Source organism: Vicugna pacos, chromosome 1 (assembly GCF_048564905.1).
Source record: "Vicugna pacos chromosome 1, VicPac4, whole genome shotgun sequence".
NCBI lineage: Eukaryota > Metazoa > Chordata > Mammalia > Artiodactyla > Camelidae > Vicugna > Vicugna pacos.
Window position 1 is genome coordinate 111,751,845 of NC_132987.1, and position 17,470 is coordinate 111,769,314.

Consider the following 17,470-nt stretch of genomic DNA (forward strand, 5'->3'; position numbering starts at 1 on the left):
GTCTCCTTCTTGTTCTCTTTCCCCCATCTCACTACTTCCCTCTAGTCCAAAACTTGATACCAGCTGGATAAATCCAAGCCCATGGGTCTTACCCGACCCACACCTCCTAGTGGAAAAACTTCCAAATCTGTTAATAGATATTGTCAACCCTCATTCAGCTGCCCAGTCAAAGAAAGAACAAACAAAAAGGAGCTAATATTCACAGAGCCTCTTACACTCTTTATTTCATTTAAGATATCTGCTGTCTAACTTCTCTTTACAGTCAATAGACATATATTCATGGAATGCCAAAGATTGCTTTAGTCTCACTCATATATTCACATGCCATTCATTTGACTTTTAACTGAAACATCCTTTTTATTCTGCCTCCCAATTGTAGCTATCGTAGTCCATCAAAACTGCTGTTCTTCTTGTCCGTATTTATAGTGAATCATTAGTAGTCACCATGAGGCCATCACGGTGCCACTGGGTAGTGACAGGCAGCTTTTGTTCAATCCCTAAGACGCTGCATCTTGCAGGATGGATATTAATGCTACCAAATCCATCTTCAACATTCCCAAATACAGCATCTGTCACAGCTATTATATTTGTGCAGTGGCAAGAAGAAGGGGTACAGCATATTATTAGCAGGAACTGCCCATCACAATAGAATGATGATGTTATAAACAGAAAACAGATTTCCTTTTCGCTATTTTTAATGTTATGCTTTGTATTCTTGGAAAGACAATTCCTGTACAAAAGTGGTTGCACTTGTCATGCATGCAGTATGATTTTAGACGTCTATGAGCATCTCTTATGGGCTCCTGGCTAGATGTTAAACCTTTAATTTAACAATGATAGTATGGTCAAATCACATGTGGAGCAACCTGGGAAGGAATCAATCACCTGGGCTTTTTAAAAATTATGAATTTATTTTTAGGTTGGTTCATGGACATCACTGATTTAAGTCTTTGCCCAGTATATAAAAACCAACTCAAATTCTTCTGGCATATAGAGCATTTTAAATCAGAGGATCACAGAAGTGAGGTGGTCCAGTTGAGTTGTAATTTGCCTCATAACTGATGTTTTATATTCTAATTCATCAACACAGATGCATGATATTTTCCTGTTAAATGTGGAAGACTATCCTTCAAGTACACAGGGGAGTTTGTTTTCACAAATTGCCTTAAACTCCAAAGTCTATCGCTCATTGCTCTGTAAAGTTTATCACTCATTGCTCTGTTGATGATAGAGACATTAACTAGCACAACAAAACAGTAGTGCAGGCTTGCTGACTACTGGTGACTGAAGTTAAGGAGTGGCTGCTGTGGTTGGGTGTTAGAGGACGCACGCCCTGGAGGCATGGAGCAGCTTGTATCCAGTTCCAAGCAACAGCAAGCAAAACAGCCCGGTGTCACCAGATTTTCAGAAATTTTGAAAGGCACAAATCCACCTTTTATGTGAATTCTTTTGATTTTCAAATATTAGCAACTAATCTGGAGTTTAATAAAAATCCTATGGAGACCTGTAGTTTGCAATAAACAAACCTATGTGGGCTGGATTTGATAGAGAAGCTAAGATTTTGTGATCTGTTATTTCAACAGCTATCACTGATGACCACATTGATGTCAGGAGGGTTAGAGAGGTACAGAGAAGGGAAGAGCATATCATTGCAGCTTGGCAGGACAGCCAGAAGGATCTGTCACTATAGACACATTTTGCTGACTTCATTATTTTTATAAAGACGGGTCCTGCCTTGAGTCGGCCATAAGCCACTCTTGTGATAAGACAACTATTTTCAAGAAATTGTTTGGAAAATAGAGATTTCAGAAAGGTGTGGCCTTCACATCATTGCATGGAGTAGGACTTTTATCCCGGTGGCTGGGAGCCCATAAGAAAAACATTTAGAATTTTTAAAGATCGTGAGATTAAGTTTTTGATTAAAATCTAATAAACTTATCATACAGCAAAATTTGAGATGAATGAAGCAGAACTAGCATTTTTTGTTTCTTTTGCCTGATATATCTTTTACTTTTCCCTTTTCTGTTTCCTTATATTTAAGAAGAACTATTTTAAATAGAAAATAGTTTTGATTTTCAGTCTAGTCTGAAATTCTGGGTCTTTTTTATAGATGATTTTGTCGTGTTTGATTTAATTGTTGATAAGTCAGATTCTACTTACATATTTACTATTTTGTTGCTATTTGATACATCTTTTATGGTCCTTTTTGTCCCCTTTCATGCTTTAGAAGGGGGTAAGAAAATGGCTTAATGCTATAATTTTACTTTTTCAATGTGTTTTCTAAGCTTTTAATTTTTAAGCAATTTCTTGAGATTTTAACAATCATCCTTAATTTAGTACTGCTTACTTCTACCTATATACTGAGACTCATTTTATTAGTATTGTGCACAATGAGTATTTAGACAAAATTTACTTACATTTCAGTCCTCTTTTTCCCCTCCTGCAATTCCAAGTTCCCCTCTGAGATTATTGGTCTTTTTAAACTGGAGAAAATGCTTCAGTTTTCATTTTAGTTCAGATTTGCCTGAAATGGAAATCTCTATAAAAAGAAGATATTTGGATATTTAACAGTGGAAAAATAATCTTAAAGAAGTAAAGTAGGGGAAAAGTATGTTTTGCTGTGAAAAAGAAAACTGTATGAAAGAATCTGAAGGTAAAAATATTCGAAGGTACTGCTTGATTGGAGTTGTTCCAGAAGAGCAAGCTCTATAGAACATTTTAAATATAGGTGACAAAAAGAACAATGTAGATATGAAAAATCATAAACGATACTGATACTGAATATTTTAACTTAAATTACACAGAGATGGAAAACCCCATAAAGTCACTACTTATATCCTCTTGTCTCTAAAAGACTCCTCTTTGAGTCTTTTCACATATGCTCAAACTGGTATACCCTGAGTCTCTGTTAGACGTCCTTTGTCATTTTGCCTCCAAACACTTGTCCTGGTTCTCTCTGTGATCCACCATATTTCTTGTTCAATTTATCTGACCTATCTTCCCCTTTCCAAAGAATTTGAGAAGATATTGTGTAATAAAATATATAAAAATTATTTTATAAATTTAGGGAAAGAAGATCATTGGTGACAAATAGGATGTCTCTGTTCCACTGACAAAGAAAAAATTTACTTTGTCTTAATCCCTGCTCTTACAATTAAGCACCAATCCCCAGCCAAAATATAGAGTCAAATGCACAAAGAGTCCTGGCCAAGGAGAAAAATAGGGGATTTCCTGGTCATGATGAGATGGCATTAATGACATATAGTCATAGAATTTCTGACATTGGAATAGGTCATTAGCTTAGTGCTTTAACAACAAGGTGAATTCACTCATAAATATGAAATGAAAGGAATTTTTCATCTGCAATTACAGAAAATATTGTGAATTACACATATGGAAATGAAAGATTACAAGCATGAGAAAGGTAAGTCTGTAGAATGCCACACCCACGGCTGAAAGTATAAAAACACCCCAGTCCAGGAGGTGACATTAAACCTCAGAATCTTCTCATTGTCACTCATTTGAACTAACACCTCCTGTCACCATGTCCTACAACTGCTGCTCTGGAAGCTTCTCCGCCCGCTCCCTTGGGGACCCACTGCTCTACCCAGGCTCCTGCTGTGGCTCTTCCTACCCCAGCAACCTGGTCTACACCACTGACTTCTGCTCTCCCAGCACCTGCCAGCAGGACTCCTCTCTTCACAGCGGCTGTCAGGAGACCTGTTGTAAGCCTATCAGGTGCCAGACGTCTTATGTGGTATCCAGCCCCTGCCAGACATCCTGCTACCGCCCAAGGACCTCCATGCTCTGCAGTCCCTTCCAGAAAACTTATGCTAGGTCTCCAGGCTCTGGGTCCGGAAGAGGCTGCTTCCTGGGCGCTGGGTCCAGAAGCTGCTACTCACTGGGCTTTGGGTCCCATGGCTTCAGACCCCTGGGCTGTGGAGTCTGTGGCTTCCCTCCTCTGAGCCATGGATTCGGTTTCTACCGTCCAACCTACTTTGCCCCTAGGAGCTGCCAATCATCCTGTTACAGACCAACCTGTCAGTCTGGCTTCTATTGATCAGCTTGTTGAGAGTGCAGATGCTTTGAGCAATATGTCTAACCTCTAAACAGAGCATTTATCAACTTCATGATCTTCAGGAGAAAAGAAGCTCTGATCAACTGCTCTTCACCATTTGTCCAGTCATAAAATACTGGCCAAAACACTGTAACATATACTAAGCTCAATGTTTAATATTACTGGATGAATTAATGGAATGAATATAATCTAATAAAATCATTTATTCTGGCTTCCAAATATGCTGCTAATTTTGTTATTAGTTTTAACTGGCTAAGTTTTGGTGTTTCCTGTTTTTGTTTTTGTTTTTGCAGGGTGGGGAATGTATTTAGGTTAAAGTTTACTACACTTCTGAGAGCAAACTTTAGAAACCTACTATCAGTAGCTTTGAACTAATTTATTTTGGGCTTTTAATGTGCCCTTCTTCAACAGTGCTGTTTTCTGAAATCCTTATACCGCATGCATAGGCTTTACATGGATGATCATCTCAGGAGCAACACAGAGCACATTTCCTTCAAAGGGTGTGGGGCGTTGATGTTTGCTGACTGAGAGAGAAAAACAAGGAACTTGGAAATTACAACTGTGTGGGGAAAACTTTTAGGTTATATGAAAGTTTTGTACATTAGTTTAAAGAGCTTTCTTTGAGTCAGTCAATGTTGGGTAGCAAAAAGAACCATATCCCTTTGTCTCACTGAGGACTTTTGTACATAATTAATTTCTTCATTGGTGTAAGAAGGAAGCCAATTAACTCTGGTAAGAATTAATTAGGTTCATGAGATGTAGATTTTCACCTTCTTATATCCAAGATGCAAATAAATGAGGCTGGAAAAAAAACAAGACTTTCATATCATCAGAAATTATTGTTCCATTTATATCTCAACATGCATTTGCATGCCCCTTGTTCTTCTGTTTTATGTTGCCATTCTGCTACTCCATAGGTCAAATATTTCAGAAGACAATATAGTTCTAAGAGAAGTAACATGCTGATAAAGTCTAAAGCTAATAACAAAAAGACAGTATCTTTATACAGAGATGAAGAGCAATATTCGAAGAGTTTTCCTTTTTGTGACTTTTCAGATCACTAAAGAATCATGAGAAACACACATTTTATGAACTACTTATTTGATACCTAAGGAAGTAAAGACTCAAATTGGATCTAGAGTTCACTATAGGTCCCAGTCTTAAAATGAAACCAAGATTCAAGATTTTATGACAGATGGGGACTAATATAAGAAGTGAAGACACAAGCAGTGTGGGAAAGAATAAGAATTTTGAGAGGATGAAATGAAGTGAACAAAGCGGAGAGGTACAAAGGTACTTGCATTCATGGAATTATTGGGGATCAAGTTATAATTCATATAGCTTAGTAATGCAAAACCAATTTAGTGATGTATAATAGGTATCTTTCACTTCATTATTTGGATATCTTGAGTTTGGGATCACATTAATCATAGGATTCATCTCCTCTCAGTCATACGGTTAAGATGGCTTTCTGCTTGGTTACTTTCACTCTATTTTCTATCTGTTCAAACATTCCTAAATACTTTATAAAACAAAGTTTTTGTCAAAGATTGTGTAAAATAGTGTATTGTTATATTTTCTTATTTTATATAAAATACATATTTGTGTTATATATATAACATAAAAATACAAAAAATATAATAAACAGTTAAATCTTTTATATCCCCTACTACTAATAAAGAAACAGAGCATCTGGTAGGCTTTTTTGGGTTCTGGAACAAACATACTCCCCACGTAGAAATACCTCTGTGGCCTACATACACAGCTCCCTCTATGCCAAGAACAGAAAAGGCTTCTGCTGGTCTAGGTTCAGATGCAAGCAGCCCCATTGGTTGGGCTAGACAATCTGGCAGACCATATGGTGTTGGTGGCATTTGTGGTGTGGGAAAAAAAATAAAATAAAATAAAACTGCAATGTGGAGTTTATGGCAAACTTCAGTGGGAGAATCACAATGCAAGCAAATCAAGTTGTAAAACTGGGTCTTATAACCTGCAGTGGAAAATTAATCTACCTTTGAAAAATGAGATGCTTGGACACTATTTGGGCCTTGTAAAGATACAAAATGCGACCATGGGACAAGTGACCATGCATCTCTATCTGTCCATCATGCAGCTACGTTCTGCTGAAACTTGCAAGTCATAAAGTCAGGGAGACTCAGCAGCAATCCATTGGAGGATGGAAGTAGCTTATACAGGCGTGAACAAAGGCAGAACAGGAAATCAGGCTACGTGAGCAGGAAGGAGCCCAGACCCCCATGTCACTGCCCAGGACTGCACCACCAGCACCCTTTTCTCAGATCACATGTGTGGTCACATTCGGTGCCTCAAATGACTGGCTGAATGAGGAGGGAGAAAGACCGTGCTAAGCTTGCAGATGGATTGTCTCATTGCATGGATGTCTTTAAACACTGTAGTGGGAAAAAATATTTTCTCTATGGGCAGAATTGTATGCCCAGCACCTGACTATCTACTTTGTATGAAAGAAAAAAACGGCCCCAGATGGTGATATGTCTAGGTCCCTGAACAGTGGCAATTGACCTGACCAGCTAGTTAGAGATGCGGAAGGGAAAGTATTAGGATTTGAAACAATGAAATCTAGTCTAGAGACATGTGGATGGACGTATATATGTAGGTGGATTCAAAGAGTGAAGATCTCTGTATTTCTTTTTAATGCCTACCAGAATGCATCCACCATGGAAGAGGAAGTGAAAAATCAAGAAGACCAAATGACTCTGCCAGTTGATGCTAGAGAGCGTTTGCCAGCAGCCCCTGCAGTGGTGGCAAGATGAGCATGTGAATAAGTGACCACAGACGCTATGAATGGGCCCAATAGCACAAGTTCCCACTTACAAGTCAGATATTGTTAATGTCACGGCAAATGTCCAGTCTGTCAGCAACAGAGGGCAACGCTAAACTCCCAGGACGGTGTTGTTCCTCAAGAAGGCCAACTGGTCACTTGGTTGCAAGTTGAGCGTGGCCCCCTTCTGCTCTGAAAGAACCAGTGGCTCATCCTCAGACACATAGCTATCTGTCTTCTTTCCGTGCTTACCTCAACAGCACCATTATTCAAGAGCTAATGAAAAACTTGATCCAGCAGCACGGAGTTCCTCACCACGTGGCGTCCAATCAGGAAATCCACTTCATAGTAGAGACAGCAAGAGTGGGATCCGCAGATTAAGGCAAAAACCACAGGACCCTGAAGACATCTGCCTGACAGTGCATTGACAGTCCCACTGACAGCAAAGCTGAAGTGTCAGCATGGAGATAGACTGGGTTCGAAATACACACTCACTATCATTCCCAGTGACCCGCCTAAGAACTCTGTGCTTCCCATTTCTGCAACTGGAATTTCCAAGGATGGCAGCCCTGTTCCCAGAGACAGGCTTGCTGAGGGACACATCAAGGACCTCACTGAACTACAGTGATGGCTGTTCGCTGAGCACTTGGGGTTCTTGTTTCAGGGACCAACCGGCCAAAAAAGCAAACAAACAACAACAACAACAAAAGAGTTACCGTCTATCCCAGGGTAGATGATCCTGATAGCAGAAAATGTTAGGATTGCTGTGACTCAGTGAGCGTGGGAGGGACCATGTGTGGAGCTCAGTTGATCTACTTGGGTGGCTCTCGAATCCTCCTGTCCAGTGACAGACTTGATTTGCCATATGCAGTAACTCCAGCAAGAAAAAGGGTTCCCGGGGTTCACGCTCCTCAAGAATAGGATCACGGGTTAATATCACCAGAAAATCCCCTGCGACCAACAGGGGTGGTAGCTGCGGGTGAGGCAAACGTATAATGGACTGTGAAGGAGGGAGATAATGATCACCCGCTGTAGCTCCAAGATCACGCGCAGTGACAGGTCTGTGTTTCATCCCACTGACCTCACTCACGTATGTCCCCTCAGGAAGAGAGACCTACCAGAGAATCTCCTTCCTGATAAGTTGACTCTCAAGGTGCGAATGGAGGACAGTAACAGGTCCCGAGTACGCACTGGAACTCATATCACGCCACTTCAGAGAAGGAATAGCTGTCCAGCTGTGACAAGTGAGGTTAGCTGACAGCCTTTTCTGCTGGCTTCCTTTGGATCTGCCTTAGATTTTAAGCCAAATCAGTTGTTTCTTTCTTTTTTTTTCCCATGGCAGCCCCTTGTTAGTGACTGAGCAAGGTAGTGGTATGACTTTGTTTCTTTCACAGGTGCTCCTCTCTTACAAACTTGTTCTTCTGTTCCTGTCTCAGTGCCTGCTTCTTAGAGAATCCAACTAGCAAATATTCTCTCTAGTCTTTCTTAAAATGTAATGTTCCTTCTAAGATTATTTTCCTTCAGCCTAAAGAATTTCTGTGTTTATTTCAGTCTAAGTTTACCTGATATAATTAACCCACTGGAAATTAGCACTCAGATACCGTATTAATCAAAGGAAAAACTAAACTGGAGAACACGGATGACGAAAGAAAAATACTTTATAGTTTTGAAAGAATTTACAGGAAAGAAACTGACTTTGAAAATGCACAGAAATCATTCACAGTCTGAGCAGAAGAGCACCTGATTTGTTCTGGGATGCAGACCTCAGGTCCTTTTAAAATTTGTAAACATTTTTATGATGCAAATGAAAATATATGAAAATGCATAAACTATATTCACTTTCAAACAGTGCTTTTTAAAAGGCATTTGAATCCATAGTCTCAAGGCGTGTAGAAGAGGTACCTGAAATTCCTCTTTTCATTCCTCTTCTCAGTTTCCCACATTGTCACCATTATCCCCACTCCCTCTCCCAGTGGCCCAAATCAACCTCTTCTTGTGAGTCTAACACAGTTCAGTCTTCTTGAGTCATTTTGTCTTTAAATGTTTGCCTGGTTCCCTCTGTTTCTAGCCGTTGCTCACTGTTTGTTATTTTTTGTCCCTCCCTTGGATGTGAGAAGCACTATGATAATATGTGATAGAAAATAATTTTGAAGACCATGAATCAGTAGTGACAAGTAGAATCAATCATTAGAAGCATCCTTATAAAAAGACAAAGCCACACCACTGATCACTTGACTCAGTAGAAAAATGACAGAAAAAAATCCCAGAGCAAAGCAGGAGTGTACATGGAGTCATGGCCAGGGAGTAAAGAATGGGCTTTCCTGGCCTAGATGGGATGAAGATGACTGACAAATGGTCCTAGAATTTCTGTAGAGGAATAAACACTGGCTTTGTGTTGTCTTAAATTATAGTACTCATAAATACAATGATTAGGAAGCTAGTCAACTGCAAGAGATTCATGAGTTACACTATGCAGGAGAGGGTGTGCAAAATATGAGAGAATTGCACCAGTGCTGTACCATACCAATTGACAGAATGTGTAAATTACTCCATCCACAAGATAACCTTAGACTTTGGAACCTTTTCACTGTCACTCATTTGAACTCACATCTCCTATTAACGTGTCCTACAACTGCTGCTCTGGAAACTTCTCCTCCCGCTCCCCTGGAGGCCAGCTGCACTACCCAGGCTCCTCCTGTGGCTCCTCCTATCCCAGCAACCTGGTCTGCACCATGGACCTCTGCTCTCCCAGCACCTGCCAGCTGAGCTCCTCTCTCTACAGCGGCTGTCAGGAGACCTGCTGTGAGCCCATCAGGTGCCATGTGGTGTCCAGTCCCTGCCAGACATTCTGCTACTGCCAGAGGACCTCCACTCTCTGCAGTCCTGCCAGTCAATTTATATTGTGTCCTGGGTTTTGGGTCCAGAAGTGGCTTCTTTTTGGCTATGGATCTAGGAGCCTCTACTTACAGGACTGTCGCCCCATGGCTTCAGATCCTTGGCTTGGAATCTGGATTCCCTACCTGGGGCTACTTACCCACTTTCTGCCATCCAACCTCCTTTGCTTCTAGGAGCCTTTAACCGTCTTGTAACCAACCCATCTATGTTTCTGGTTTCTACTGATCAACTTGTTGAGTTCTAGTACTTTTTAAGTAATGTCATCAAAATGCCTACTCAAACTTCTGTCATGCTCACTATTTCCATTGGCAAATCACATCTTATTAAACAGTGCTTCCTACCTTCAATAGAGGGATGAAAAATAACACATAATGAGCAATGGGTAGAAACAGAAAGGAACAGGCTAAGAGACTGACTCCTGAATCCGCTGACTTTAGTGATTTAATACAAAAGAATGAGTGTAATATCAGCATTACTGAAAGAATTTACATTTATTTCCTGCCCAAAATGGATAAAAAGTTAAGGGATTATAAACCAATAAACTAATTCAATCTGACATTGAAATATCTTTACATTATCACTTATACATTATTGACCAGACTTTGTACTGAGTTAGATTTGGCAGGAAGAATGAAAACTCAATGTGTACATTTTGGAAGTTTAAAAAGTTATAGATTTGATCTAATTTCTCTGGACAATGGACATTTTTCTCATTCAAACCATAGTCACTGGACATCCATGTTTTGAAGTTCTAGAGTTTTACAAATAGAAGTCTCAGGATCAGGATAAACTTTGATTTTCTCAAAGAACATCGGTCTTATCTGTGTGGACTTAGGGAACTGTAACTGTGAGGTTGACAGATTTGTAGGGAATTTCATGAACAAGAGTAACATTTAGAGTCACATGATTAGGACAATAAATGGAAGAAAAACTAAATGAAAGACTAATTTAAAAATACACATGAACCCTAAATAAATTCAAATGAGTTTATCCAATATGTATTGTTAAAAACAACCAGATTCATGCTTCTAATGGTGAGTTTCTAATGTAATTCATTTTTCTGTATGTATGAGAAGATACAGACAATGATTTTTTTAGTGGGAAGGGTAAAGCTTCAGAATGTCAGTGATTCCACCCTAATGCTTCCCTAAAGCCAATCTAAATATAGATGAAAACAATCCCTTTATATCAGTAAACTTGACTATTTCATTTGGATCTCAACATAAAGTTGGAGACACTATATGTTTAGTTTTTTTGGTAACAATCTCAGCTTTCACAAGCCACATGTTTAACAAAAAACCATATGAGATTAAGAGAAATTGGTTACTGAGAAATAAAAGTGAATTACAAAATTACATTATCCCTGAATAGTACTAAAAACAAGGTTTGAAGAACATCCTATTAATTATTTCCTTAGGTCCTCAAATAGATTTGTGACAAAGATATATATTTAAAATTCAAGTTATTCTAAGTAGGAGGAAATTGATATTTAAAGCAAATCAGAGAATCTCCCAGTTATGACAACCAAAATTGTCTCTCCAGATATTGCCAAATATTTCCTAGAGAACAAAAGGCAAACTCTCCCCTGGTTGAGAACCATTTATCTAAATTAATTCATGGGAAAAAAGGAGAGAAAAATAGAGAACAGCATTTAGGAGAATCTGGATCTCAGTGAAAAGATCGAGCATACTTGTGCTTTTGAAACTCTGAAAACAGAAAAGAGAGAGAATGGAGGAGAATATATATTTGGGGAGAAAATGCTAAGAATGTTCTAAAACAAAGTCCAAAAGTGCTGCAAACTGAAAGTTGGGTAAATACAGAAACTTTGACGTCTGACACCCACCCACACCTAACTCTCATGAACATCTGATGAATCTGAGTTCCCTGAGGAAGAAAGCAGATTATCTGTTAAAAAAAAAATAGCACTGAAATACGAATTATCTACAAAGATAATTGAACAAAATAGTCAAAATTCTGAAAGAACACAGATTTCATACTGGAGTACTATGTTCAGAAAACGCATGCTTCAAAAGTGAAGCAAATAAATCAAGAGAATGTCTCATCAGCAGACTGACAGTAAAATATATGTTGAAAGTTGTCTGTTACTGAGAAGGAAAATATATTTACCAAACAACAGGAAAATGTCTCACGTTAGACTACGAGCTGCACTTTTCTCCCATTCTTAAGAATGTTACTCTCTTAGTCATGAAACCTCACCACTGGATATATTTACCGCTTTCTGGAATGTAAATGACCCCTAGTCTACATTGGGTAAATATAATAGAAATATTTTCTAGATAACAAATAGACAAGACACCATCTGCTGGCATCAATCTTCATATTTCGAGTCATAATTTTGATGCCTGCCTTCTCATTAAGATGATTAATCAAAGTTGACTCCTCCGGATGGTTAGTAAGTTAAAAAGCAACTCCCATAACATAATTAGGTGGGTGGAAAAAGTAGGATCTAAAAATACATCATGGTTCCACAAACCACAGACCTGAAAAAAATAAGATAGAAAATGGAAATGAGGATCTGCAAACATGTTTGGAAGCCATTAGTTCCACAGCTCAGAGTCAACATTTTAATTTAAAATGTCCCAATATTTTAAAATGTGGATAAATAATTCTCTTTTTGGAAAAAATAATCTATGGAAGTATACATTGCACCAATATAATACATGGGTTGCATTTTGCAATGGTCTGAGAAGAAGGAGTTCCTGAGGAAAAAGCACTGATTTCAGTGTTTGGCTAGAGAATGACCTTGCTCTGCACTCATCAATTCTTATTTTGTTCCATCAAGGCTACTTTGAAAAAAGGTTTGGCGAAGAAAGAAAATGGGGGACATACATACAGGACATCATATTGAGTAGAATATTTTCCCTACTTGGTTGGCAAGAAGGAATAAGATTCAGATTCTAACTTGGGACATTAGTAAATAAATGATTTGCAAATGCGTTTTGGAAAAGTCATTTCCTTACTTTGTTTTCTCGAGGAGCCCTGTGCTATGTTGCTTTTCCAATTTGAATGTTACTGTCATTACCATTTTTGAAGAACCAACTTTGGGCCGTGTTATACTCTATACAAGTAGTTTTTTACTCTTATATTGATTTCTACCTTAAACTTGTTTCTTCTTTCTGTTTTCTTTTGTCTTAACTTGTTACCTCTTATTCTAACTTCTTGATCTTCAACCTTTCTTCTCATCAAATATATGCACTTAATGCACAAAATTCTCTCGAAGCACTGAATTGGTAGAAATCTTTAAGTTTTGGTTTTTTATCTTCAATATCATTTAGATCAAGGAGTTTTTTTTACTGTCCATGTTATCTAAGTGAGAAAGGCTGGAACCTGGGACCTGGGACCCTTTGCTGCATACTTACACCTGGGCAGGTGTCTCCCGACCAACAGAGTACAAAGACATTATAAGGGACTAAAAATAGCCACACACATGTGCAGTTGCTGCAAAGTTGAACAAGATAAAAACAAACAGAAACAAACAAAAAACCCAACTGCCACTTCCAAGGTGTCAGGACCAAAAGCAGGGCACCGCACAAGATCCCTGCCCACCGCATCACCACGGGGGTGGGCAGACCAACTAAGCAGCCCTCCCACCCCACCCAGGGGTTTGCTTTTATCCTCACCCATTTAAGGCACTGGCTCACCTCCCCTCAGGGAGCGAACAAGGGAACCTGTCACTTGTTTTCACCCCCTCGTGCTGCAGCAAGAATCCCAATAAAGCCTTGCCAGAATTTCTCATCAATTTCTATTGATTAAAGAGTCCAAGAACCCGAGTTGGTAACATAAGGAAGAGGGAGGATGTTTGACAATAAGGGAGAAAAATGTAGGAGAGAATGTGATGGGGCTGCAGTGCCTAACTGGGGCTTCCAAAGGAGCAAGATGTCTGGATAAATTGTAAATATGGTTAGCAAAAAGGCAAAAATCTATTTTAAAATTCATAAATTTCATCCATTTGGAACCACTTTGATTTGAATAATATTTAAATTCAACAAATTACAGATTTAAAATTAGGTAGAGGGAAAATTGATGCATCATTCTATCTTCTGTCGTTTACTTCTTTTACTCATCTCAGTAGACTCTGCTCTGATTTCCCTCTGATGGGCTCAAATCGGTCTCCATTTGTAACTTTGTTCCAATTTACTGTTCTTGTATCTCACTTCCAAATACTCATCCAGGGTTCACTCTGTTCTTAGCCTTCCTCCACTTGGTTTGTAATATTTTGGGCTTTCTCCATTGGATATGAGGTCTCTGCATTAATATTTAATACTTGGAGATTAATTCTGGAGAACAAAAATGAAGGGTCACAAGAAGGCTCAATCTTTAGAAGACTTTTAGAGCCATGCCTCTAACTAAAAAAAAAAATAAAAAAGATGATACCATTGTTAGACCAGGCAGATAGCTAGATACCAGCAGAGAAAGGGGGACACAGGGCAAATGGTGGGAATTGGGCAGAAAGGAGGAACACAGGCCAAATGCAGGAAGCCATGCATCACATAAGAACCAGGGGTGCCTGAGCAGAGAACGAAAAGCAGGAACCTCTGGGCTGACAAGTGGTCACAACATTTGGAGTGACAAATGTCCTGGAGGCCAACAAAGAAATGTGGGAAAAGGGAGGAATCTCCAGTGTCTGAATGTAACTTTTTGATCATTATACTCTCTTTTCAATAAAATTAGCCTTGCAGATGAGAAGTACCCATCATGCACCAACACCATCACTTCCAATCCAGACGAAACAAGGACAAAACTCCCTCCTCCCTTTGGGAAGGTGGAGCTGGCATGAAAATCAGGGAATATGACCCCAAACCCTTCCTACCCCAATAAATATTCCACCCATTCATTTTTACATCCAATGTAACCAACTTGCCAAGGAAACTCAGGGCAGCTATCCATCCCTTAATAAATCCTCACTTTATTTTCTCAGCCTCTGGGTCTTGTCTCTGAATTCTTTCTGGGATGGGAAAAGAACCTGGACACTGGTTACATCTACCAGCAACACCATTTCAATCTCCACCCTTAGAAGGAATGCATATCAAGCAAAGCCAGAATCAGATTCACACGCAGCATATACCAGGAAGAAAAGGAGGGACATTCCTGGTTGTGATGGGATGGTCATTAATGCAAAATTGTCATAGCACTAGTGACATAAGAGTAGTTTACTGGCTTTGTGTTAAACAGAAATTATTATAGCGCCCATAAATGTAATACGCGTGAAACCACGCAGCCGCAATTACAGAAATGATGATTGAGGTAATACTACGCAAATGAGGGAGTAGAAAGGTAGGAATGATGGCCTTGTAGCTGTTAACACCTATTGCTGAGAGTATATAAATGCCACAGTCTAGGAGGTACAAACGAACTTAAGACATTCTTAGTGTAATTCAGCTGAACTCACATCTCCTATCAAGATGTCCTACAGCTGCTGCTCTGGAAACTTCTCCTCCCGCTCCCTCGGAGGCCAATTGTCCTACCCAGGCTCCTCCTATGGCTCCTCCTACCCCAGCAACCTGGTCTACACCACTGACCTCTGCTCTCCCAGCACCTGCCAGTGGAACTACTCTGTCTACAGTGGTTGTCAGGAGACCCTCTGTGAGCCCACTAGGTGCCAGACAGCCCGTGTAGTGTCCAGCCCCTGCCAGACATCCTGCTACTGCCCAAAGACTTCCACGCTCTGCAGTCCCTGCTGGACAACTTATGCTGGGTCTCTGGGCTCTGGGTCAAGAGTAGGCTGCTCCCTGAGATATGGGTCCAGAAGCTGCCATCCAGGCTATTTTGAGTTTTGGCCAACCTGTGGATTTGGGTTCTAGACATTAACTTATTGAATGTCCAGATCTTTTTGCAGAAGGTCAAGTGTTTTATTATCATGAGAAAAAAACTATCTTCATGATCTCCAAATACTAGTTCTTCACCCACTCTGTGGCTACCCAGCCTAGCTTACAGACTGATTCTTGCAGAATGTTTCTTGCAGAATTTAAGAAACCTAAATTTAAATTATACAGCTGCATTGGAGATAGAAATCATCCAAATAGTATACAGCCCTCAAAAATTAACACTATCTAAATATCATTAATAAATACATTTATTCTGCCATCCATATATGTTGTCATTACTATTATTATTAGTTATTGCCCAGGAGTTTCTTCTACTGTTTATTGGGTTTATATATGTAAAATATGAATTTGCTTTACAAAGCAAGCTTTCCAATCCTAGAAATTGAGGGATTTGAAATAAAATTGTTGGTTTTTAGGTGGTGGTGTTTTTTTTTTGGCCATTTTATATAAACAGTATAAATAAACATCTCAAGAGCTATAAAAGCCTCGTTCTTTCAATCATGTGAGTCCTTATAGCTTTCTTCACAGGAGAAGTAAAGCATTGGTGGATACATATACAGAAAGCACAAAATGTAGAGAGACTTCAGAGAGAAAAATAAGATTTAGATATACTGCTAGGTTTGTACATAAAACAAAAATCAAATATAAATCTAACTTGCAGCTATATATTTTTACAAAATACTAAATATAAAACTTGAGTAAATCCATTTAAGTTCACCTAAAGTTGATTGGTAAAAGTGACCAAATTCATGAATCCTATTGAGTACTTTTCCATGAAATTCATTTATTTATAGTGCATAAGGAGGAAGCCAATTATTCTTAGTGTGAAGAATTTTGGCTCAGGATGTGTGGGTTTTTATCTCTGTGCTCGCCAATGGCTCAAACTATATATGGCTGAGAACCACAGCCTTCATGTCAGCAAAAAATGGGTGTCCTTTATTTTTATTTTTTATAGTCATGTGCTAAACTTTAATAGGACACAGATTCCAGAAAATGATACATTGCTGTCAGACAGTTTGAGGAGACAAATGTAATGATAAAAGTGCATTATCTTTATGTTGAGCTAGATAAATGTTCTAAGAGATTTTCGTGTCATTATTTCTTTAGAATTTTAATCAACACTCAGAGGAAGATCAAGTTTATGTGCTACGTTTCTTTTAAACATGAGGCAATGGGAGCTCAAAGGGAGTCAAGGTCTGGCCAAAGTTCCCAGTCTTATAGAGAAATTGATGTTCACATCTTCCTGAAAGATGGAGACTGCTATAAAAAGCAAAAAAAAAAAAAGTAGTATAGGATGGAAGAGGGAAAGTTTGGGAAATAAAATGGAATGGACAAAGCCAAGATATATAAAGTCACTTGGTATTTTCAGGGAACATTTGGGCAATTATTTAACAATGAATGGAGGGTTTATTTGGGAAATAATGCTAGATAGTATTTCTAATGGTTGCACATCACCCCGTAATTGTGAAATTTGAGTTTTGAAAGACATTAATCCTGCATTTCCTATCCACCTATTAAATGTACGGGAACAGATTTCTACTAATAATACTCCAGATTTCTTGTCTATTCTAAATAATTTTGGGTATACTGTAAAGCAAATATTTTTACCAACCATCTTTATATATAGCAGTGTAACATGGTATTATTTACCAAATATAACTTTTGTCAGCAACAAACTGGGTGGTTCAAATCACTGCTAGAACTCTAGTAAAACTGGATAAAATAATCTGTGCACAAACATTGGAGCACAACCAGGTTAAGAACCGCTAGGTAAAAATTAGGAGAGTTTTAAGTCAAAAGAAATGTTGGCATTTGGGCTGTTTTCTTCCTAGAGTTGCCCACTAATTCCAAAAA

The 17,470-nt window shown here is 38.9% G+C and overlaps 2 protein-coding genes across 2 annotated transcripts; both read left to right on the top strand.

Annotated features, from left to right (window-relative positions):
* The first annotated feature begins 3,500 nt into the window (after positions 1 to 3,500).
* Positions 3,501 to 4,291, top strand: LOC140700260 (keratin-associated protein 13-1-like). The gene has a single exon (XM_072973450.1). It carries the CDS (start codon positions 3,545 to 3,547, stop codon positions 4,058 to 4,060), a length of 516 nt encoding a protein of 171 aa, XP_072829551.1. The 5' UTR covers positions 3,501 to 3,544; the 3' UTR covers positions 4,061 to 4,291.
* A 10,867-nt stretch (positions 4,292 to 15,158) lies between these two features.
* On the top strand, positions 15,159 to 15,832 carry LOC140700277 (keratin-associated protein 13-1-like). The gene has a single exon (XM_072973529.1). It carries the CDS (start codon positions 15,194 to 15,196, stop codon positions 15,590 to 15,592), a length of 399 nt encoding a protein of 132 aa, XP_072829630.1. The 5' UTR covers positions 15,159 to 15,193; the 3' UTR covers positions 15,593 to 15,832.
* The last annotated feature ends 1,638 nt before the right edge of the window (positions 15,833 to 17,470 follow it).

Coding starts and splice junctions, on each gene's coding strand:
- LOC140700260 (XM_072973450.1), top strand. CDS start 3,545: ATGTCCTACAACTGCTGCTCTGGAAGCTTCTCCGCCCGCTCCCTTGGG.
- LOC140700277 (XM_072973529.1), top strand. CDS start 15,194: ATGTCCTACAGCTGCTGCTCTGGAAACTTCTCCTCCCGCTCCCTCGGA.